Source organism: Mesoplodon mirus (genome assembly GCF_964341445.2).
Source record: "Mesoplodon mirus genome assembly, chromosome: 12".
Lineage (NCBI taxonomy): Eukaryota > Metazoa > Chordata > Mammalia > Artiodactyla > Ziphiidae > Mesoplodon > Mesoplodon mirus.
This window is the reverse complement of record NC_138988.1, coordinates 92,387,633-92,409,673: the sequence shown is the minus strand read 5'-3', so window position 1 is coordinate 92,409,673 and position 22,041 is coordinate 92,387,633. Positions and strand designations below refer to the sequence as shown.

Sequence of the window (22,041 nt, the reverse complement as noted above, 5' to 3'; positions counted from 1 at the left end):
AAAAGTTAATAAAATCTGGACCTGCGGGTCATTCAAATACTTTATAATAAACTTAAATTATTACAGAAAGCATAGGGGGGGATGAGGAAGGGAGAGCAACAATGTTATAAACATTACCACTTGATCCCCATTCAAATCAGATAGTTACATAATTAAAATACTTTCAGAGCCTTTAAAGGCCAGGGTATAAGGTAAAATTTTAGAAAGAACACACACTATGGTGCCATTTTTAAACTTGCATATTGGGAGTAGTAATAGTTTGATAAAGCATAAAACTGTGCAGTGATAAATAAAGGATAATCAAGCCATCTCCATAAAATGTTACTATCGGGGCTTCCCTGGTGGCGCAGTGGTTGAGAATCCGCCTGCCAATGCAGGGGACACAGGTTCGAGCCCTGGTCTTGGAAGATCCCACATGCCGCGGAGCAACTGGGCCCGTGAGCCACAACTACTGAGCCTGCACATCTGGAGCCTGTGCTCCGCAACAAGAAAGGCCACAAGTGAGAGGCCCGTGCACCGCGATGAAGAGTGGCCCCTGCTCGCTGAAACTAGAGAAAGCCCTCGCACAGAAACAAAGACCCAACACAGCCAAACAAACAAACAAACATTTTAAAAAAAGTTACAATTGGACAAACAAAAAAATTAAAGCTAAGCTTCTTTCTATATTTAAATCTTCTAAAAGGGAGAGTGTTCTACGGTTTTTTAAATGGACAACTAGCCTATTATCATCTATTAACAAAAAGGTTGCAAACATACTGTCAGAAGTACTACAGAAGATACAACCTAGTAAGTGTAGGCTCTGGAGGCAAGCTGCCTAGTTTCAAATTCCAGACCCAGTACATCTTTGGGCCCTAGTTCCCTTGTTTATAAAATGAGGGAAATAGTAGTACTCAGTAGTCTTAGGGGGAGTAAGTACATTAATACACAAAAGTACTTTTAATGGTGCTGGGCACAGAGGAAACAATAAATATTAGCTATTACTAATATTATGAGTGCTTCCTTTTGTAAAGGAATTCTTTCATCATACAAATGTAATTTCCTCCAATAACTTGAAGTTTTCTTTAAAAGGCAAGTACATAGAATAGATACATAGAATAGCAGTAAGACTGCCTCAGTGACACCTGTGTTAACTAACCATGATACATCATGCTTATTTCATTACATTCTGGTAGACAGAACTGGACCCACAAATAACCAAATCTCTGTAATAACAAATTATGCTATTTACACTGGAATTCGCTTATCTTTAGTAACCAGTTACCAATTACTCCGTGACAAACTTAAGGGAGGAATTCAGTAACGTCTCTTTTTCATACTGGTAAGTGTTGGCATGGGGAAACAGTGAAAACTGAGTAGTAAAATAAACTCTGTAGAAACTCATACTTATGGGTTTCATCTTGAGCAGGGAGGCAATAAGATAAATAACTCACATCATGTGCTTTAGCCCTGCAGCTGCTAAGAATCATTTGAGCTGCCCTGAAGATAAGGTATTATGTATAGGAAAAAAAGGTAACTTTGGAAAACAGGCATCTCAAAAGACAGACCTTGATATTGCAACCCAACGTACAATTTTTGGCAGTTAAGGTGAACATGGCAATCTGGTATTTTGGAGGTAATGAAAAGGGGCCCTGGGAGAACTGAGAAGTAAAGTTAAAAAACATGCCTACTTAAATTTTACATGACCTTTCAAGTCTTCATTACTTTCATTCCCCCTCCTCAACTTAGGAAAACCTCACTCATGAGTCTAAACCCAATTTAGCAATCAACTCCTCCAAATCTTCATAATACCACCAACTTGATTAATCTGTAATCCCACAGTACTTGACCTACAATTCATTTGCCCCTTCTTTCTGGAAGGCACTGTGAAGCAGTGAATTAGAACACAGGTTTTTAGAGCCAAACTTCCTTGGTTCAAATCCTGACTCCACCAGTGACTAATCTCACGTTCTCAGGCAAGTCACTTACCCTTCCGTGTCTGATTCCGCATCTGTAAAAATGGAGGTAATAATACCAGAGTTTGCTAAATTTAACACTCCCCCCCTCCCACACCTTATCTCAGATACTGGGGTACATTTTGCAATCTACATTAAAATGATGCCTTACAGGCATTGCAGATTTGACGAACTATGGCCATGTTTGTAAAATTTTGTGAGGCTCAAATGACTGAATACATAAAAGGCACCAAAGAAACATTTAATGTATTTATGTTTTTTAAACTGTAGGTAGTTACATGTCTCCTCTCCCACTACACTACAAGTTTCTTAAGGGCGTTATCTGACAATCTCCACAAGAAAAGACACCAATCTAATTTAGCTCTATCTGTCCCTAACAACCACAAGAGTGTTCACCATAAAGTAGCCATGTAAATATTTCTTGCCATGTTCACCTCTGTATATCATTTGCAGGATCTGGTTTACCTGTACTCTGAACCCAGGACATGGTTAAAAATGTAATTAAAAGGATAAAGAAAAAAGGCATTTGTATAGCACTATTTTCACATACATGATCCATATGACCTAAAAAACAAAGCAAAAAAAAAAAAATCCAAAGACAGCTGATCTCATTATAAATGAGGAAAATTTATCTGTGTAGTTAAGTGAGCCAATGTCTTACAGCTAGTAAGAAGCAAGACCTTGATTAAATTCAGTGTGCCTCCTGCTGCATTAGTTGCTTATAGAAATGACTAATGTACCTACATATTTCTTTAAGCCAGAGGTGAAACTACTGAACTAAACCAATGCAGTAAGTCAATGATATCATAATCTATTTATCATACTGTTAAATTTAACTTTTTCTGTTACATACAAATGTTACTGATAATAACAAAGAATAAAAAATGTTGGCAGAAAATATAGAAGGGCAACAAAGGACAACCAAACTCAGTATCAGGGCTGTCTCTGGCCCTCACCTCCTAACGCTGTATGGGCTCAAGATCATTTCTCTAGAATTTTTTGTTTGTTTGTTTTGAAGCCAAGATAGGCCTTCGGTGTAATCCAATTTTGCAGTTTTCTCCAAATCTCTTTCTTCTGTTATGCCAACCTCTCCTGTTTATCCTTTAAGGCTCAGATCAAATTGCTACTTCCTATGAAGTTTCCCTGTCTGGATCTCTGCTCCCTACCTGCCCCTATAAAGAGGTGAATACTCCAAATGGAGCAAACCACTTTCTTAGCTCTTAAGTTATACTTTACTGTACTTTCTCCCTCCTAATCTTTGACCTCTTCCCTCCTACCAACTAGATTGAACGGCTTAACACAGAGACTCTTATTTGTCTTTTGATCTCCACTGCAGAGCTTAGAACTAGCACACAGCAGTTGCTATGTAATTATTTGGAAAACTGGGATGGGAAAAGATCCTTGAAGACTAGATAACTTTAACGATCTATTCCAACCCTGAGGTTCTATTTCATTAGAATCACTCTGCTTGCTAAGACAAACATTTTTTCTATCAATAGCAGTGAGCCAAACTTCTTGATTTTTAGTATCAGTCTTCTGACACAACTTACCTAAATAGGTTGTACATTTAAGAGAGAGAGAAAAAAAATCAAGTGTGCAGCCTGGGGACCCATGTATTTTTTAAAAGCCCCACAGCTTACTCACCTAGCTATAAACCAAGTAAAATGAGAGAGAAATATATGGTCTAGATCTGTCACCAAGCCTTTTCTATGAAGTGCCAGACAGTAAATATTTTAGCTTTTGCTGGTTCATATGGTCATTGTTGTACATTCATCTTTTTTTTTTTTACAAATATTTAAAAAATGGAAAAACCATTCTTAGCTTCTATGCTGTACCAAAAAAACGGATCTGGCATACAGGCCATAGTCTGCCAACTCCTAGTCTACATGATGAACTACTGGAGACATATAGGGAAAAGGCAGAGCCAGATAAAGAGATCAATAGGATCCTTTATGTCAATAGCTTTTAGTTTTAAATTTTTGCAGAAGTGGATATATGCCCATATTAACTTTCCTAAAGCTACTGCTTAAAATCATATATGGACATAGAGCTGAAGACGGAAGTATGACCTAAAGCTCTGGAAAGTTGGTTATTTATTATATCTTCAAAGTACAAAAATGAGGATATATCACTTTCTCTCATGGAGTCAAGACTAAATAAGAAGCAAGGTGTGAAAGTACATGGCACACAGCATATCTCAACAGTATCCTCCTCGTTACACGCCAATAAATGCTTATGGAATGAATGAGTGGCACTTCTCCCCAGATAGACTGTCAATTCCTGGAAGACAGAGGTCATGTCTCTTTTCTCCACTTAGCAAAATGCTCAGGTAGAATAAGACAACCATTCTGAAGGAAGGAGAATGATCAATCTACCCCCAAAGGTTGTATTACATAGGCATGCCCAACCACGTGGGTTCTCTATAGTCTGGCTTCAAGGTACGTTGCTCTAGCTTCATCTCTAACTGCTTTACTTCTGGACAAACTACCTAACCACAAACAAGCGTGTCTGTCACAGTACTTTCCTACTCCCCATCTTTGTTCATGTGTCCAACTTTCCTTTCTATCCCCAAGGTCAATTTCAATTGGTATTTCTTCCATCTCTCCCCAAAGCTTTCACTCATCAACACACAGAGATTCTCTTTCTTTTGAAATCCTATATTAAGCATCAATCAAATGGTATTTGGGTAGGAAAATGTCTTCTGTAACCCCAATAGCACTTAGCACACTATTTATTGAACTGAGCAATCGAAAAGTGATTACATTAAAACCAAGTACTGGCCCCCTATTTTAAGTCTTTTAAAAACTATTCTGAATATTTCAGTAATTAAACAGTACATGGCATTATAAAGTAAAAATGTTGGAAGTACTTATGATACTTAACACCTTTGTTATTCAATCAAATAGGATGCAAGACTTTGAGTCTTTTAGCAAAATGTATGGGAAAAAATTAGGTGGAAAAAAAAAAAAGCTAGTTTCCAAATTCTCATGGGATTTATTTCTAAGATTCTGGCTTGCCATTTTTGAACATGCTGTGAGTGGTTCAATCAGGACCATCCAATACTGTAGGTATTTTTTTATGTGCTAAAGGAAAACAGATAAAACTGAGAGCTGCCATTAATTTCAGGTAGTACAACGTACTGTCATCTAAACTTTTTACAATGTACTGTAGTAATATAAATTTTAAAAAATCTGAAGGAGATTTTCCATGTGTCTGATAACCGTGAAGGTATAGAATCAGAGGAATGACCCAAGCACTTTTTGAAGGAAGGCAAAAAAAAAATTCTTGGGGGAAGGCTTACCTATCTTTTATAGGCAGCAGGGCTATTGAAGGAGGGTCTCCCAAAAAGACGCCTGTCACAGAGCCAGAATCCTGTCCTCACAGCAGAAAGGTTGTACTGGGTGAACAGATGAACAAAATAAGTATTAGCTTAAAATACACTATTCTTTTAACAACTTGGCTGAGAAAACTCGGGAGCGCCAAGAGTAAAGAATGTGCAAACCCTGCTATATTCCACAAAAGATTATGAAAGCAAGTTTAACCCTAAACAGATTTTATTGTGGTAATTATTCAATTTTGCCTTCCAACAAAAGGTTTCAATAGTTTATATAATTCAGCAATTCCTCTGATCAGATTGAGATGGGGGAATTCTTATTTTTTAGAACATATTTAAGGACTAACAAAGCTTTCACGTTCACCCTCCCACCACTACCAAATAATTCCTCAAATGGTCCAAATGTTTATCAAAACTATAACTGAAAATTTCTCTCACTTGGTAAACATTGTAGGATGGCTCACTCAACATCACACTTTTTATCTGCCTTCCTCCTATAGATGCAGGAAAGCTAACACTTGGGTCTTACTAGCCTCCCCTACAATTAGAGGTGGCTGGGTAAAAAGTTTCGGCCAATGAGATGTACATGGAGATCTCTGGTAAAAGGTATCCCTGCCAGGGGGGAAAAAAGCCAAAACATCACTAGAAGAAATCCCTTTACTCTTTTTTTTATCTGGAACAGGGATACAATGCCTAAAGGTAAAACAATCATCCTGAGATCATGAGGTTTAATGCCACATGTAAAGATGGTGGCTCAGGAAGAGACAGTCCCCAAATTCTCAGTACCTTTCTTGAGCCGCTCTACTGGCCCAGAATTGCCTCTCTGTGGACTTCTTGTCCTGAAAGAAAAAGGGAACTCCTGTTTTGGACATTATCAGTAGGGCTTTTAAGTATTCAGAGCTGAAGATATTCCTGATGTACCTGGGAACATTCAGATAAATTCAATACTCACAAAGTAAATATCCATAGTCTGTTTTATACTTTCCTAGAGATAAAGAGTATTTATAAAAACACTAGGAAACAAAAACTGAAGAAGCATTAAGCTAGCTTTTAAGGGTCTAAAACAGAATTAGAATTGTTTTCTCTAATGTGAAGAGCACTGCTTCTCCTTTCTTCTTTCTGTACTCTCAATAATTTCTCTGTACCTAAGGTAATACCTGTTGTGAACAGCATGCCTGAGTATGGTTTCATCTCACTGGTTCATTTCAGGAATCCTCCCCTAAAGATCTACTCCAATGTGTAAATCAGTTGATTTTCATAATAAGTTTACAGAAAATAATTAAACCTCTATTCTCTCATTCTAAAGAAACCTCATCTAGGGCTTCCCTGGTGGTGCAGTGGTTGAGAGTCCGCCTGTCGATGCAGGGGACACGGGTTCGTGCTCTGGTCCAGGAGGAACCCACATGCCACGGAGCGGCTGGGCCCGAGCCATGGCCGCTGAGCCTGCGCGTCCGGAGCCTGTGCTCCGCAACAGGAGGGGCCGCCCCGCGTACTGCAAAAAAAAACCCACAAAAACCTCATCTATCAGTTTCTTCCTGGTTCCAAATTGCTTTCCTTCTACTGCCCTAAGTAAGCAAATGTCCAAGAGCCAAGGTGATAAAGAAGTTTAGACCAGTTCTTGGGCCCAGCCGCTCTGCGGCATGTGGGATCCTCCCGGACCGGGGCACGAACCCGTGTCCCCTGCATCGGCAGGCGGACTCTCAACCACTGCGCCACCAGGGAAGCCCTAGACCAGCTCTTTTATAAAGGAATTATTACCCAGGTCACACTCAGAAAGAGCACCTTCTTATTTGAATTAATTCTAAAGAAAAAGAGAATTAAAAATCGCTGTGAACAGCTCACTGCATATCATAGAAACAGAGGTATAGGTACAGAGAACCTCAAACAAAATGTCTTAGCAATTGCTGGCTAACATGCTAAATGTGACATATTTCATATAAAAGACTTAAAAAAACCCCTAAAAACCCTGCCAATTCTGTTTTAACTGCAGTTTTCAGTCATTTCAAACCCACATTTTAAAATAATATTTACTTATAAATTAAGTATCCTACTCTTTCACACAGCTAAATGTGGAAAGTAGTAGGTGAATAATATTCAGCCTCATATAACTGGCTAATGAACAACTATAACTTGAACTGGATTTCTGCTTAAAACTTCTGACTTCAGCAATATGAAATAGATTATTTGGTCCAAAGCTCTCAATTTACAGAGGAAACAAGAAACAAGCTCAGTTATTTACTCCAAGAATCTAAAATATAACAAGAAGCTGATCTTAACAGGGAGAAGTCTTATCTATGAAGGAAAATTTCATTTCAGGAAATAAAAATAAATATTAACCCAGTAATTTTCCATGAAAAAAAAATCTGCAAAAAATATTACATCTATAAGCAATCCTCAACTTTTCCAATCAACCTGCAATTCCTCTGTATAGCCTCTTAGAAAAGAGGTCCTTTCATAGTACTGACCCAAAATACCTCAGTTTATGAAGTCCCTAGCAAGAATGCCACTTAACAGACTCTTCAAAAAAATAGAATAAGGGAAAACAAAGAAATATAGAAATACTATCCTTCCTGCCGGCACTTACCTTTCAAAGGCAATCAGAGCCTTTCACAGCAATGGAATCAGCAATAAAGTTTTTGAGGAGGATGGCCCTAAATTTGAAGGAGTCTTTAAAGAAATGAAGAATACCTATGTTTGCTAGAGGGTGATTTATCAGGAAAAAAGAAAGATTTCTCAGTCCAGATTTTATTGGCATTATATTTTATGAAGTCTGTCAATACCAGCCCAAGTAGAAAAACCTAAGCAGAAAACAGAGCATTATGATACAGCTTTTATATTGTGTGACTTTATATACTTAATGTTTGAAAGGCATTTTTGTGTTTTTTTTTCTCCATGGATTTTCATCATTTGACCTGGGTTTCTAGCAAATGATCCTTGTTTAAGGCAACGTAGAAAGAAAGGCTTTGATTTGTAGTGGGACAGTTCCATTTGTGATCATTTTCCAGGAACCAATATGGTTATAAATCAGGAGTCATCTACATTCACAGATGTCAACTAACTCTATTCAGAACAAAGGGACAATAATCTGGAAAGCAAATGAGAAAACGAGTGTAAAATACCCTCACTTTTTAACCTGCACCTTAGTAATGACAAGAAGACTGGACTTATAAATCTTGCATGTGGTAAAACGCCGTCTTAATACTAATAGTAATAGCAGCAGCTAATACTTATATAGTACTTGTGGCAAGTACTACTCTAAGTGCTTTAAATAAGGGCACTTAATACAACCCTTGGAGGCTGGTACTATCATTATCCCCATTTTAAAGATGGGAAACTGAGGCACAGAATTTATAACTAACTTGCCCAAAGTCAAACAGTGATAATCAGAGTACAGCTGGGATTTGAACCCAGTTTCCAAAGGCCATGCTCCTAATCATCTTGCTTCTACAAAAATATTAGATGTTTATATTCTACGACAACTTTTCATGCTTTAAGTCTGCCTTTAAAAAGGTCTTGGGAAGCGTAGTGAATACACAATAGTAGATAACCAAAAATTTGTTGAATGAGGAAATCTATTACTGCAAAATTGCTACTATTTATATTCACATATAAATAACACATTTTCCTCCTACATGTCCTTAAAATCTATTCCATAAAAACCCTAGTGCTCAGATTACTCATCTTCCTTCACACCAAAAATATATCAAGATACTAGTTATGAAACACCTGCTGGATCTGTAGTATCCTTTTTAAAATTATGAAGCATTCTATACTTAGCTTTATAGAAGTCTTTATAAAATCTGACATTAAAACAAGCATGGATTTTAAATACCTAAAGACAAGTATACACAAAATGCACACCTATAAAATCACAGTTCACCACATCTTTATTTTCTCTAATCCAGCAGTTATCAACTGAAGGTGATTTTGCCCTCAGGGGACATTTGGCAATGTCTAGAGACAGTTTTGGTTTTCACAGCTGGAGGCTGGGGGCAGGGATGTGCTACCGGCATCTAGTGGGCAAACACTCTGCAATGCACAAGACAGCCCTCCAACACCAAAGAATCATCTTGGTCCAAAATGTCAAGCCACCTTAATCAAGCCCCTACATAAAACAAGGGGGATTACCCAATTTACAGAGCAAGTTCTGATCATTAAAGAGAGCACCAAAACAAGTTAAAACGGAGCCAGCAAAACACGGTTAACAATAACAGGAAATCACCTCCTTGTACCCTCTCCCTCATCTACTTGACTGAAGATACATATTAAGGAGAGGGTAAAGCTAACCCCTTACATGGTTCAGCAGCTCTCCTCTTCCCAAAGTTTTTCTTCGGAAACTAAATATTCTCAACCTTTTATGAATACTCCCAAGTAAAAGAAAATGACAGGCATTCCTAAGTGACACAAAATTTGCCCACCAATCAAATAAACTTCAAATGCCACTAGTCTCATTAAATAATCCCAAACTGAGATAAAACGGTGGTCCTTAAACCCCTTGCTTTTTGCATAAAGCAGAATAAAATGGTGCAAGTCAATCATAAAATATTAATATACTATGAAAAATTTCTTTAAGTCTCCTTTGTGCTCCTGTCAGGATATGTACGCCTCCCCCTTCATTTACCTACTCTACTCTTCAAGGTCCAGCTCAAACCTAGTGCACAGCAACCTCATTCTTTTCCAACTCTTACACTCTGGCATGGCAATAAAACTAAAAGCTCCTTAAGAGAAAGAAAGGGCTTACCTTAATCATTTCTGTGTCTTTGGAATTAAAAACAACATGGTACACATATAGTTCCTTCAAATCTATGCTGTCTTAATCTATTATATAGCAGGAGTATTTAACTCTCTCCAAGGAAAGAAATGAGGAAAACCCCCCAACATTTTACCTCCTCTTCACTTTCTTTATCTTCATCATCTGAAGACTCTTCTTTGTTTTTCTTTTCCTCTTCATCACTGCTAGATTCATCTGACAGAATTTCAGGACATTTGGTTCGCTTAGCTTTCCTGGACATTCCAGAACTGTTCCGTTCCTTCTTGTTGCCTTTGCTAGAAGTCTTTTTAGATTTTGGCAATGGCTGCATAAAATAAGGATAACATCAATGAGGTATTATATTTCCAAGTCAATGAGGTATTATATTTCCAAGATAACTACTTCTCAACTCAATTCTTCTTGTTCCTGTCTCAAGAAATTTTATTTCCAAGCTTAGCAGCTTTACAGAGAATTCATCTTTAACTTCATGTGTCACGTCAACCTTTCTGTCTGCACTACCAATACCCTTTCATTTTTTTAGAACCTTAGGTTCTAGGCAAGAGACTCTTCACATATTTGAAAGAAGTATGTGTTCTACATTCTGATACGGGACTAGAAGCCCAAGTGCACACTGTGTTAAGTTCAGATATTTGTTTATACTTCATCAAGACGATATTTTCAGTTAGACTTGCTATTTATTTCACTCCTACAAGCATTAAAACTGTCACTGCCTTCTTGTTTCAGGGGACCCACTAATCGACCAGGAGGAATCATCCATAAAGGAAATAAAACCTCACTTTACACATCTTGAATTTATGAAACATATAGTTTATATTCATATTACCTATGGGTTCTACTTTCAATAATGCCAGGATTATATTCTCACTGATGATTTTACATATGCAATAAGTGTTCAGCATGTTAATTATGAAACGAATTAAGAACCACAAAATAAGTGCCACTGCCATTACTGATATTCAATTAAACCATGTATATTTAAAAAGCAGAGAGGAAAATAATTTGATTAACTAACAAATTTAATTTTTAAATGCTTTCTTAGGGGAGTATTTACTAACTTCTGAAATTGAAGACTATAAAATAACCTTGCATAAAGGATCTGAAAAGACAGACTAAGGAATTAAAATTTACTTCTAAAATCATGGGCATCTCTTGTCTTTATTTTTGCCTATGTTATTTTCTACAACAAGGAAAATTCTGTAACGTAACCTTAAGATACGCGATTGTATAAATGTTACTGTAAACTTTAAGCTATCTCTCATGAAACTAGCAGAACCACAGGTCCCTTCTCTTCCAGGAACTTTCAGTCTTAGGGGTCACTGTTACCTGTACAAAAATTAAGAAAAGGTGGCTGCTTTGTATTGTAATGTGGCATTTTCAGGCTATCTACAACCCACAGGACAGCCTCTAGCTTGCCCAAACAACCTAGCCTTCTCTAAAGATAGACTTGGAAAACAGCCAATCTAGGTACCTCCAGAAAATAAGTTAGTGGACCAAAGGTATTTCTCAGAGAGGTTCTCCACAAGAAACCTCCTAGAATGTATACAGATAACCTTGTTATGTGAACTACTGCCATTACCACCTATTACCAGGAAACAAATCCATCTGGATAAATTCTTTGATATGCTTGTTTGGAGAAAAGGTAACTCACCGTCCGAACTCTCACCACTCACTAAATGAAATCCAAGACATGAATATATTTGAAAAATGTGATATCCCTATGTCAGCTCAGAAACCAGATGCAGGTTATAAGAATATAATCTGTATGTGAAATCAGTAAGATGAGGACTGGAGTGGGTGCTGGATAAATTTATACAAGAAAGTGAAAGAATGCTGCATCATTCAAGAAACCAATCAAGAAAATGCAACTTCTAAAAATAAATGAAGAGACTTTCATTTTTAAAAAGTAATAATATATAAACGCCTTAGAGCTTTCCTATACTGGTTCTAAAAATAGCTGAATCTATTAATCAGAATCCAATGTCAAGAGCATCATCCCTTTTTGGAAACAAAATCTGATTAACAGTCAAGCTAGAAGTACAAAAAGATAGTAAAACAATGTTAAATCAATAATTTTAAGACTATTCTAGAGCAGAAAAAATTAGTATTAATGACTTTATAGTGTTTTCCTTAAATGATGGAAGCATATGGTAGCACAGAAGATAGCCTGAGATTGATACCATTAGATTAAGGAGTAATCATCACAGAATCAGATATGAAAAATGGATGTAAGAGTAAGATTCCATAAAAAAGGATAAAACAGTGGTTCTCAAAGTCTGGTTCATGGAACCTGCGGTTTCCTGAGACCTTTCCAAAAGGTCAGAACTATTTTCATAATAATACCAAGGCATTATTTGTTCACTCTTTTCACTGCGTTGACATTTGTAGTAATTGTGCAAAAAGCAAAGGTGGGTAAACCTACTGGTACCTTATCAAGATGGAGGCAGCAAACTGTTTGTAGTCATATTCCTCACAACCACACACCAGTTCTTGATGAAACAGTAAATACTGTGTTAACTCTCAACCTTTGAGTACATGTCTTTATAACATCAGTGTAACAAAATGGGAGGTACACATAGAGTACTTTGGCTACATAAGGAAGTTCACTGATCTTCTCAAGGAAAAGCACTTGCACAACTGAGCAGTGAACTAAGCTACCTTTTTTCATGGAATATCATTTTTAAAAGAATAATTTAAAAACTATGCCTATTCAGACTTAGGTATTCGATAGACATAGTCTCAGAAATAAATGTGAGCCTGTTACCTCAAAAAAAACCTGACAGTATTTATTGCCAATGATAAATTTCAAAATTTCAAGTGAAAATTAAAATTTTGGAAAGTTCACATCCACTATCATGGACCTGACAGCCTCCCAATACCTAAAGATTTTTTTTTTTTCCTGATGAGACAATGGTTATATTAATGAATTTGACTTTTTGACAGTGTTCAATGAAATGCGCCAGCATTTGGAAGATATGCATAATTCAAGGAACCAACATTTTCCAAATGGAGAGTGCATATTACAAAATATGCACAGATAAAAGGTCCAAGTTTATTAACATGGTTTTAGATACCACATTACAACTAACCTTTAAGAACCTCCCCACTGTAGAGTTTTGGTGTTATATCAAAGGAGACTATCCACAATTATCTGGAAGGGTTTTTAAAATATCCCTCCTTTTTCTAGATACATAGCTGTGTGTGGCTGGATTTTCTTCATGTACTTCAAGCAAATCAATACATTGCAACAAAAGGAAATGCAGAAGCAAATGAGAATAGAGCTGTCTTCTCTTAAGCCAGACATAAACAGATTTGCAAAAACAGAATGCCATTCTTCTCATTAGAATTTTGTAGTTATTTTTCATACAAAATATTACTTTTAACATGTAGTGAGCCTGTTGTTATTTTAGAACTTCTCAGTTTTAATTTAGAATACAGTAAATATCAAAATAACCCACATAAACAAAAGCTCTTGAGGTCCTCATTGATTTTAAAAGAGTAATGGGGTCATGAGACTAACACATTTGAAAATCACTGAGGAAACGTTGAATATAAACATATCCCTCATAACTCAGGCAACTTAGTAATTGCTTCTGGGGAAATAAGTGTTCAAACTCATCTTTTAAATAAATCAACTAGAACACCTCCTCCCCCATTACCATACGCCTTCAGTTTGCAGCTGTATGACAAAAATATCCTTAGGTATCACTATCCAGCTAATGGTCAACAGGACCAAGAGCAGACAAAAATAAAGAGCTATTTTCTCGTTTCTAATCTTAATGCCCTTCTCCCCTCACTGATGGTGTTCCCCTGAACTCCTAGGCCCTCTAGATCTCTTCCCAATTTCTTTCCTATCAAAATGAGAAAATATGAAAATATCTGCTAAAAGATTGAAAACAAACTGAAAATGCAAGGTCATATAATTAACACTTCAATAAACATTTTAACTCAGTGATGTCCTTTGTTACTGTTAAACAATCAGGGCAAACCTAATCCAGATTTTAGAAGAGTAGTGAAAACTATAAGACTTTTACTTCCCTGTCCAGCTCCTGGGCTCTCTTGATGATTCTGGAAATATAGTCCAAGAAACTCCAAAGAGCCAGCTTTTTTCTGTCACTTTCTCATAACCTTATTCCAGTATCTAGTAAATATCCAGCTTTAATACACCATCCTGCCTTTCCTGATCTGATTATAGGTCACACACCCTCCCTCACCAGCCCAACACCTCACCCTCAGCTCAACCTGTTTCTGTTCAAGTGCCTTCTATATACATAACTCTAGATATTTCCCTTGTATTTCTGTCCCATTTGACATTTAGTTAACAATTATTTTTCTTAATCTTACATCCTTTACATCTGATAGGGGAAAACACATCCGTATGTCTTCTCTGTTATTTCTATCATGAAATTGTTGCAGATATGTCAACGGAAGGCATATTCTTTTAATGTAAAAGATATTACTGAATGTTGACGGCAATGTTAATTAAAAAGAGAATGGAGACACTACAAATAACTGATTTGTTACTGAAATAGTAAAAAGTGATCCTCACTTTGCCAGAAGGCTTTGGATGCATTAAGAAATTCAAGATCCTTTTCACCAGTTCACTATTTACACCTGACCGCTCCAAATCAAGAACCTCGCAGATGCTCTTTAACATGGCATTTCTAAATCTGAAACAAAAAATGGAAGAAACCAATGTGATTATGTAGGAAAGTTTATAAACATTCTCCACAATATAAAGATAATAGCTAACCAAACTGGCTCAGCCACAAACATTAAGAAAACAGCCAATGTTTCTCTGAATCTTAGGAGTACTCCCCCAATAATCTTGACTACTGCACAAAATACAACCAGATGTAATTATTAATAAATGGAAAACATCATTTACCAATTAAATCTTAAAGGTGATATGAAAATAAGTTCACTAGGTTCACTGAAATATAACATAAAATTTTCAATACTATAAAATTCACAAACTTGTTAATTCTTCTGGCTGGTGACTGATTAAACAACACATTTCCCCTGAGTATTCCTACTGACAATGTCTTGAAGAAGGTATAGGTAATGACCTTTAATACTCAAGAGTTTTTAAACTACAGGTGACTTAACAAACAAAAACTCTTATAAGAATATATCATCACATTAAAAAAAAACTTTTAAAGAATGTATCATCTTGTTTGCATTAGAATGGAAATGATTTCTATCAAATTGATTAACTTCAAAATAGTTTAAACAGTACCTATAAGTGGGAGAACAGAGTGGCTGGCAGGGAACAGGAATGGAAGAGTTTTCACTACATTTCCTTTGGACCTCCTGAATTTTGGACTGTGTGAATGATTTACCTGTATCATTCTTCTAAGAAACAGAAATGTCTTTTGAGTTTTCAATAATCTTGACAGTCGCTATTTATCGGAAATAGTTAATACTTTATGATGACATGCTCTTGGAATTTAAAGCAAAGAATCAGCAGTCTACTGAAAACATAAGGGCAGTTATATTTAAATGTTTAAAATTAAGTCTGAAGCACATTAACTATGATATTTATAAAAATAACTTACTTTTTCAACATTTCTTCCTTCTTTTTATATTGGATACTTCCTTTTTCAAATGGAAATCCACTGAACTGACCCACATTCTTCTTTAATGAGGACACCTGAAAATGTTTCTCCTATTATTAATGCTACTTATTACCCAGTAATGTACACAAAAAAATTTCAAAGCCAACACCTTTATTTTCACACCTGTCTCCACATTATAATATTGGTGTATTCAACATTTTTTCTTCACATTGAAAAACTGTATTTGCTACTAAAATATTAACATTATAAAGTGTTCAAACTCAATTCTTTGAAAATAACAATTTGAATTGAAATGTATTTCGTCTGGGATTTTTTACTAGTAATTATAAAACCACAACTAAATGTTACCTGACAGCACCAGGGGATGTGCAAAGTTACTAAAAAGACAGCCTACTCCCTGGCTGTCCAGTGGTTAGGGCTCCATGCTCTCACTGCCAAGGGCCCGGGTTCAGTCCCCGGTCAGGGAACTAAGATCCCACAAGCTGTGCGGTGCGGCCAAAATAAATAAATAAATAACATTTTTTAAAAAAATGACATCCTTTCCTTAAATAAATACAAGTTGCTAGTAATATTTCTTATTTTCCAACAGAAAGTCAGGGATTGATTCTTTAAAAAGAACAAAGCACTTCCAAAAGTTAATCCCATTTAGCAGTGATGGGACTTGTGTAGGTTAGATTGTTGTCAGGGTCGAATGAGGTAACACACATGAAAATAAATTTTACCATGCTTCAGACAGTCAAACACCGTCAAACTTTACTTTGTCCACTCACAGCTCAAAGCAAAGTCTCCTCACTTACATGGACTACTGAAGTTGTGTGTACAGTATAGTAATTCAGTAAATGAAACACTGATTTATTCTAACACTGGCAAAAAAATTACCACCTAATTTAACAGATATTTCCTCAAAATGAGATACAATATGCTGTATCATTTATTTCTGAATGGTTAGAAACATCCAAAAAGGGACTTCCCTCGTGGTCCAGTGGTTAAGACTTCGTGCTCCCAATACAGGGGGCCTGGGTTTGATCCCTGGTCAGGGAACTAGATCCCGCGTGCCACAACTAAGACCCAGCACAGCCAAATAAATAAATAAATATAATTTTTAAAAATCCAAAAAATAAATTTCTTCTAATACAGTTACAAATCACTAAAATCATCATAATTTTGATTTCACAATGTGAACTTTTAGTTTGCCTTAAAAACAACTACAGTATAAAGAGCCCTGGATGTTAAAATACTAATGGCTAATATCCAGCTACATGTCCTGTGATAAGTCATTCAACTGTGTGTCAGCTGGCTCACTTGTAGGGTATGGAGATTGATCTAGTTGATTGCTTAAGTCCTTTCCAGAACTAAAATTATGCTTCCATTGTGAAGTATTTTAACACATAAGTATACTACTAGGTAAAAGATATAAAAAAGGTCTTACTGTGCCTGGTCTGTTGTAAAGCAGTTTATGTAGATTTCTAAGTTCATCCGTTTTCTTCTTACTCAGAAAAAAATGTATCCTTTCAATTTCACAAAGTTTCTGCCCCTTTCCTAGGAAAAAATACCATGTTAAAGTTAAATACCCATTATGTGTTAGAACATTTAATTTAATGAGAATTATTTTTACAGGATAATTTACATATAACTTCTGCTCTAATAGGGCAAATTAAATAGAATTACACCAGTTACATATTGCTACTTAGTAAACACTAAAAACTAATAAGCACTGCTATCCATCATTTTGTACATTTAGGCATTTTCACTATAAAATGAAAGGAACATAAACTTACCTTGTGCAATTGTAAATGGCTCTCTTTGCAAGGAAGAGACTTGCATTGTCAACCTCTCTACTTTTTTCTTTTCCCTCTTGCCTTCCACGATGAGACTCTTTTCTAGAAATTAATTTAATACTTCTTAAATAACAAAAAGCTTAAAGAAGGTATTAACTTTATTACATAAACATAAACTCTTCTCCTGAGCATGATTTTGAGAAGCAAATGATACAAAAGAGATGAAAATATGTGATAAGTTAATAGCATCGCTGAAGTTTTTAAAAGTAACACTTTACTTACCTGGCAATCCCACAGGGGAACCAGTTTAAAAAACAAAATCAGAAAGCAAACAAACTTCTATCCAGCTACAATTATTGCTATGGAAGTTCAGTCACTTTATTTGTGAAAAATCGCCAAGGTGCTCATTAAACCTACGATTTGACTAGACATAATTCTATTAATTGGGATTCCATTTACCGTACATCAGAAAACAGCAAGTTTAGATCGAGATTTTAAGAACTTCAAGAGATATTCAGGGCAAAGCAATAATTAAGTAAGCTGACAGAAGAAAAACAGTAAGGCAGAGAAGCCTGGAGTTACTATGGCTAGGGTAAAATTCTACAAGTTTACATTTAAGTCAATCAATTGGGAGGGTATTACTTTGTAGTTCAATAAATGATGTTCATAATAATGGTCATAAAACCCTGTAAAAAAGTTTTGCAATGTTTAGTCCGGACTGCTTTTTTTTTCCTGAGCTAGGTAATATATATATTTTACAATTTAAACATTATGCTGGATTTTCTTTTTTTTTATTTTTGGCTGTGTTGGGTCTTCATTGCTGCACACAGGCTCTCTCTAGTTGCGGTGCGCAGGCTTCTCATTGCGGTGGCTTCTCTTGTTGCGGAGCACGGGCTCTAGGCCCACAGGCTTCAGTAGTTGTGGCTCGCAGGCTCAGTAGTTGTGGCACACGGGCTTAGCTGCTCTGAGGCATGTGGGATCTTCCTGGACCAGGGCTCGAACCCGTGTCCCCTGCATTGGCAGGCAGATTCTTAACCACTGAGCCACCAGGGTAGTCCCTAGGCTGGATTTTCTAAAACCCATTTACTTTCTGACTGAGATAAAGTCAGATAAATAAGAGGACACTATAGATTGCTGGAAGTCCTTCCATTCATTCACCTGCATGCCTGTTTTGTGCCAAGTTGCACTAGATACTAAGGAGGCATCAACAGATGATTAAGAAACTGAATATTTCTTGAAAGAGATCATGTCTACTGGGGTCCGTGAGACACAAATATACTCCAAAGTAGAAGATGATAATACACTTTAAGAAAGATATAATTTAAAGTTCTCTGAGTTGATGAAAGAGTAATTCTTTTTCGATTATGGAAAAAGGACCAAAACATTGGATCTGGCTTTGAAGGACAGGTAAGATTTGGAGACGTAAGGATCTGCCCACAAAGAATTAGTAAAAAGAAAGGGATTCCAGCAGGTGTATGCTGGCAATGGTGTGCAGCATGGAGAGAAAGCACTCTAAAGCAACGCTGGTGACCACTCGGCTTCCTTTCCCTGAGTGATATAAGCCCTTTGCTTGCTGCTGATTACCATCTATAAGCTAATGACTTTCCTGGTCTACCTCCAGTCCAGAGCCTTCTCTTGAGCTTCAGGCTGTCAACTGAACAGCTCCACATCATGTCCTACAGGCACCAATCTCAATGCATCCAAAACAGAAGTCATAATCATCTCCAAACTCACTCACCTTCATGAATTCTAATCTTTCAGAAAATGGCAGTATTATCCACCAGCTGCCAAAGACAGAAACCTAGGAGTCATCTTTTACAAGGCATCTCCTACCGCCCTTCCCCTCACTCCCCAAACCACCGCCAAGCTAAGTCAATCCACCCCCTTACTTGGCACAAATTTCAGTGCCTTCTTTCTATGATGCCTCAGTAGTAGAGTTAAATTTTCAGGGCCAAGTAGGATAAAAACATCCACAATTTCGACTGCTCCACAAACACCTCAAATGAGTAAAAGGAGAACAATAATAAATTAGGACAACTATAGAACTGCCTGGGGCTAATTTTTTTTAAAATTTTCATGTTAAAAAAAAAAATCACAATTTAAACTGCCATCAATCTCCCGAGCGTTACTGTACCGGTCATTTATAGAATTTTTACATGACTTCTATAATTTCTTCCTGATGTGAAGAAATTCATCATCTCGGTGGCATCCAAAACCAAAAATTGGAGGAAAAAGCGCTGAGAAAGTCTTGGACTAGTAGTGAGATACTGCGGCCAATTTTCAGTTGTTATATTATGAATAATTTAAAAATAATTCCTATTTTTCCTAAGCGTTTTTGTACTTAAACGTGGACATGCTTCCCCTCAGAGCACATACCACTTTAGACAAACAAAAGGCACACCGTGTAATCTCAACCCAGATTGTATTTATAAAAAGTGCTGACGGTGGACTGGTTTAGACTTAAAAAAAAAAAAAATTGACAGTGAAACCTGGGTTTGGGACGAAAACCTCAAACCTCTTCCCAAGTTTGGTTGAGCGGTAGTCAAGTATTAAACAAACCTAGATTGGGCTAACACCACGAGAGAAGGCTAAGATCTGTGACACGGAGCTTTAAGCGGTTAGAAACATTTTAGGAAGTTGGCACAACTAAGGGGCACTGCCCCATGCATCCTGGATGAACTGACGCAGCATATACCACTCAATTCTCTAAGGCTCCTCGGTTTCGTGCGTCCAAAGAGGCTACTACCGCTCTCTCTCAACACCAAAACTGAGACAGCTCTGAGCTCTCATTTAACTTTCTTTCACAGTTCACTGCTTTCGTATTTAACTACTTTCTAAGGGAGCAACAGCTTTCACCGGGGTTTCCCCGTGAAAGTAACTCTCCTAAGCCTTTGAAAAGAACGTCTGCTGAAGTTCGGCAAATAAATTAAAACTGTTAAAATATTTCCAAGACTCGTATTAATAACTTTTTCAAGTCTTAATATATGATTTCAGTTAGGACCCTACAATAACTTCAAAAGGCAAAGGACGTGTACTTAAATTAGCAAAAACAAGACATTACCTTAGTAACCCCCAAGGCTAGCAGTTTTAAAAAAGCAGATCTGAAACTCACAAACTTCCTGTCAAATGATAAAATGTTATGAACTTCTCTGTTGCTGGCGAGAAGTAAACTGCACTCCAAAGTAGTAACAACGGAACGAGTAATTTTTAAAAAATTGGAATTCCCGAAGTTATTTTCTCTGCTACTGCTCAACACAAAAAAACCCTCATTCCGCAAACATTCTTACTGAAATCACTCCGATTTAGCGTCTCTAAGCGCAAAAACAGCCAGAAAACCGTTTTCTGTAAAATCGATCACTAAGAACGAGACTTCCTCCCCACCTTTCTCTTCCTCTTCCTCCTCCTCCTCGTCGTCCTCGTCCTCCTCTTCACTTTCTTCTCTCGGACCGGGCATTTCGGGCTCTTTCTCGGACGCGGGCTGGGAGGGGGCTCCCTCTCCCTCCGCAGCAGGGCCGGAGGAGGACATGCTGTGGACCTGCGGGCGGGGAGGAAGCCACACGTCTCGGTCCCCTCGCCCCCGGCTGGAAGGACGCGGCGGCCCCAGCCGGCCGCCCCCGGGAGCCGCGGGGAACCTGACCGCAAAGTTGCCTCCCAGCGTAGCCGGGTCTGCTGCTCTCACTCCCTGGGGGCGGCTTCCCTCTTGCCCCGCAGGCAGTCCGACCGTCCTGAGGCGGGAAAGCGCGGGCGCCTAGCCGCCCCTCCCACCGACCGGCCCGCGCCGCCTGCCGCCCGCGTCCCCTCCCCCGCCCCAGGCCGCCGTCCAAATGGCCGCGGCGGTGCGGGAGGGCCCCGCGCGCCCTCTCGGCCTCTCCTTCGCCAACGCGGCCCTCACCACGGGTCCCGGCCGCCGCGGGCCTGCCGCGCGAGAGCACGAAGACGCTCCGGGCGGCGGCGACAGGAACCGAGGAGAACGCGCGCTGGCTGCTCGCTGGCGTGACGCTTGCGCCGCTCTCTCGGCTGCCCAGAATCAACAAGATTTTCAAAATGGCGGTTCGGGAAGGAAAGCGGGAATGCGGCGGCCAATCAGGGCCGTGAGCTGGGAGTTGGCGCGCGCGGAGTGGGGGAGGCGGGGCGGGCCGGCGCCTCTGTGGGAAGCCCCGGCGGGCTGGGCCCGGGCGGGGGCGCGAGGGTCGCCCGGGCCGCGGGCGGAGGCACCGCGCGCTCCCGGGCGGCCCCGGGGGCGTCCGGCGTCTGGTCGGCGTTCTGCCGGGAAAGCGGACAGGCCGCTTCCCGGGCGGCGTGCGGGAGCGGGCGCGGGACCGGCGAGGCGGCGCCGAGCGGAAGAACGCTAGAGGGCCTGCATGTGTATTGTCTCCGTGGCTCGTTCCCGGAAAAGAGGAGCGGCCGCGGGTCCGGGAGGGGGCGGGCGGAGGGTGGTGAAGAAGTTTACATCCCGTGAAGTCGCTGCTACAGTATTTCCCAGAGGTTGAGGGGAGTAACTAAGTGAGCGATCTCATTTGGGTCCCAGAGATCACGCTGGTGATGACTCCCTAATCTGCTGTATTTCGGAGGACCCCGTCGCTTGTAAGGTGCACCGCAAGGGAAAAGCCCCTACCACGTTGAAAATTCA

General features: G+C 38.7%; 1 protein-coding gene across 2 annotated transcripts in view; it reads right to left on the bottom strand.

Moving 5' to 3' along the window:
- The window catches only part of DEK (DEK proto-oncogene), a 29,949-nt gene extending 8,384 nt beyond the window's left edge, over positions 1-21,565 (bottom strand). The window contains exons 1-7 of one of the 2 annotated variants that reach the window (XM_082639066.1): positions 21,304-21,565; positions 20,793-20,946; positions 17,412-17,513; positions 17,063-17,172; positions 15,613-15,707; positions 14,604-14,724; positions 10,173-10,361 (exon numbers count right to left, since the gene is read on the bottom strand). In XM_082639066.1, the coding sequence (XP_082495192.1) occupies positions 10,173-10,361; positions 14,604-14,724; positions 15,613-15,707; positions 17,063-17,172; positions 17,412-17,513; positions 20,793-20,937 (762 nt within the window). In that variant the 5' untranslated portion in view covers positions 20,938-20,946; positions 21,304-21,565. Of the gene's footprint in view, positions 1-10,172; positions 10,362-14,603; positions 14,725-15,612; positions 15,708-17,062; positions 17,173-17,411; positions 17,514-20,792; positions 20,947-21,048; positions 21,170-21,303 lie in introns of those variants that run through there. The other variant, XM_082639067.1, reaches the window with a different exon arrangement.
- Positions 21,566-22,041: the final 476 nt, after the last annotated feature.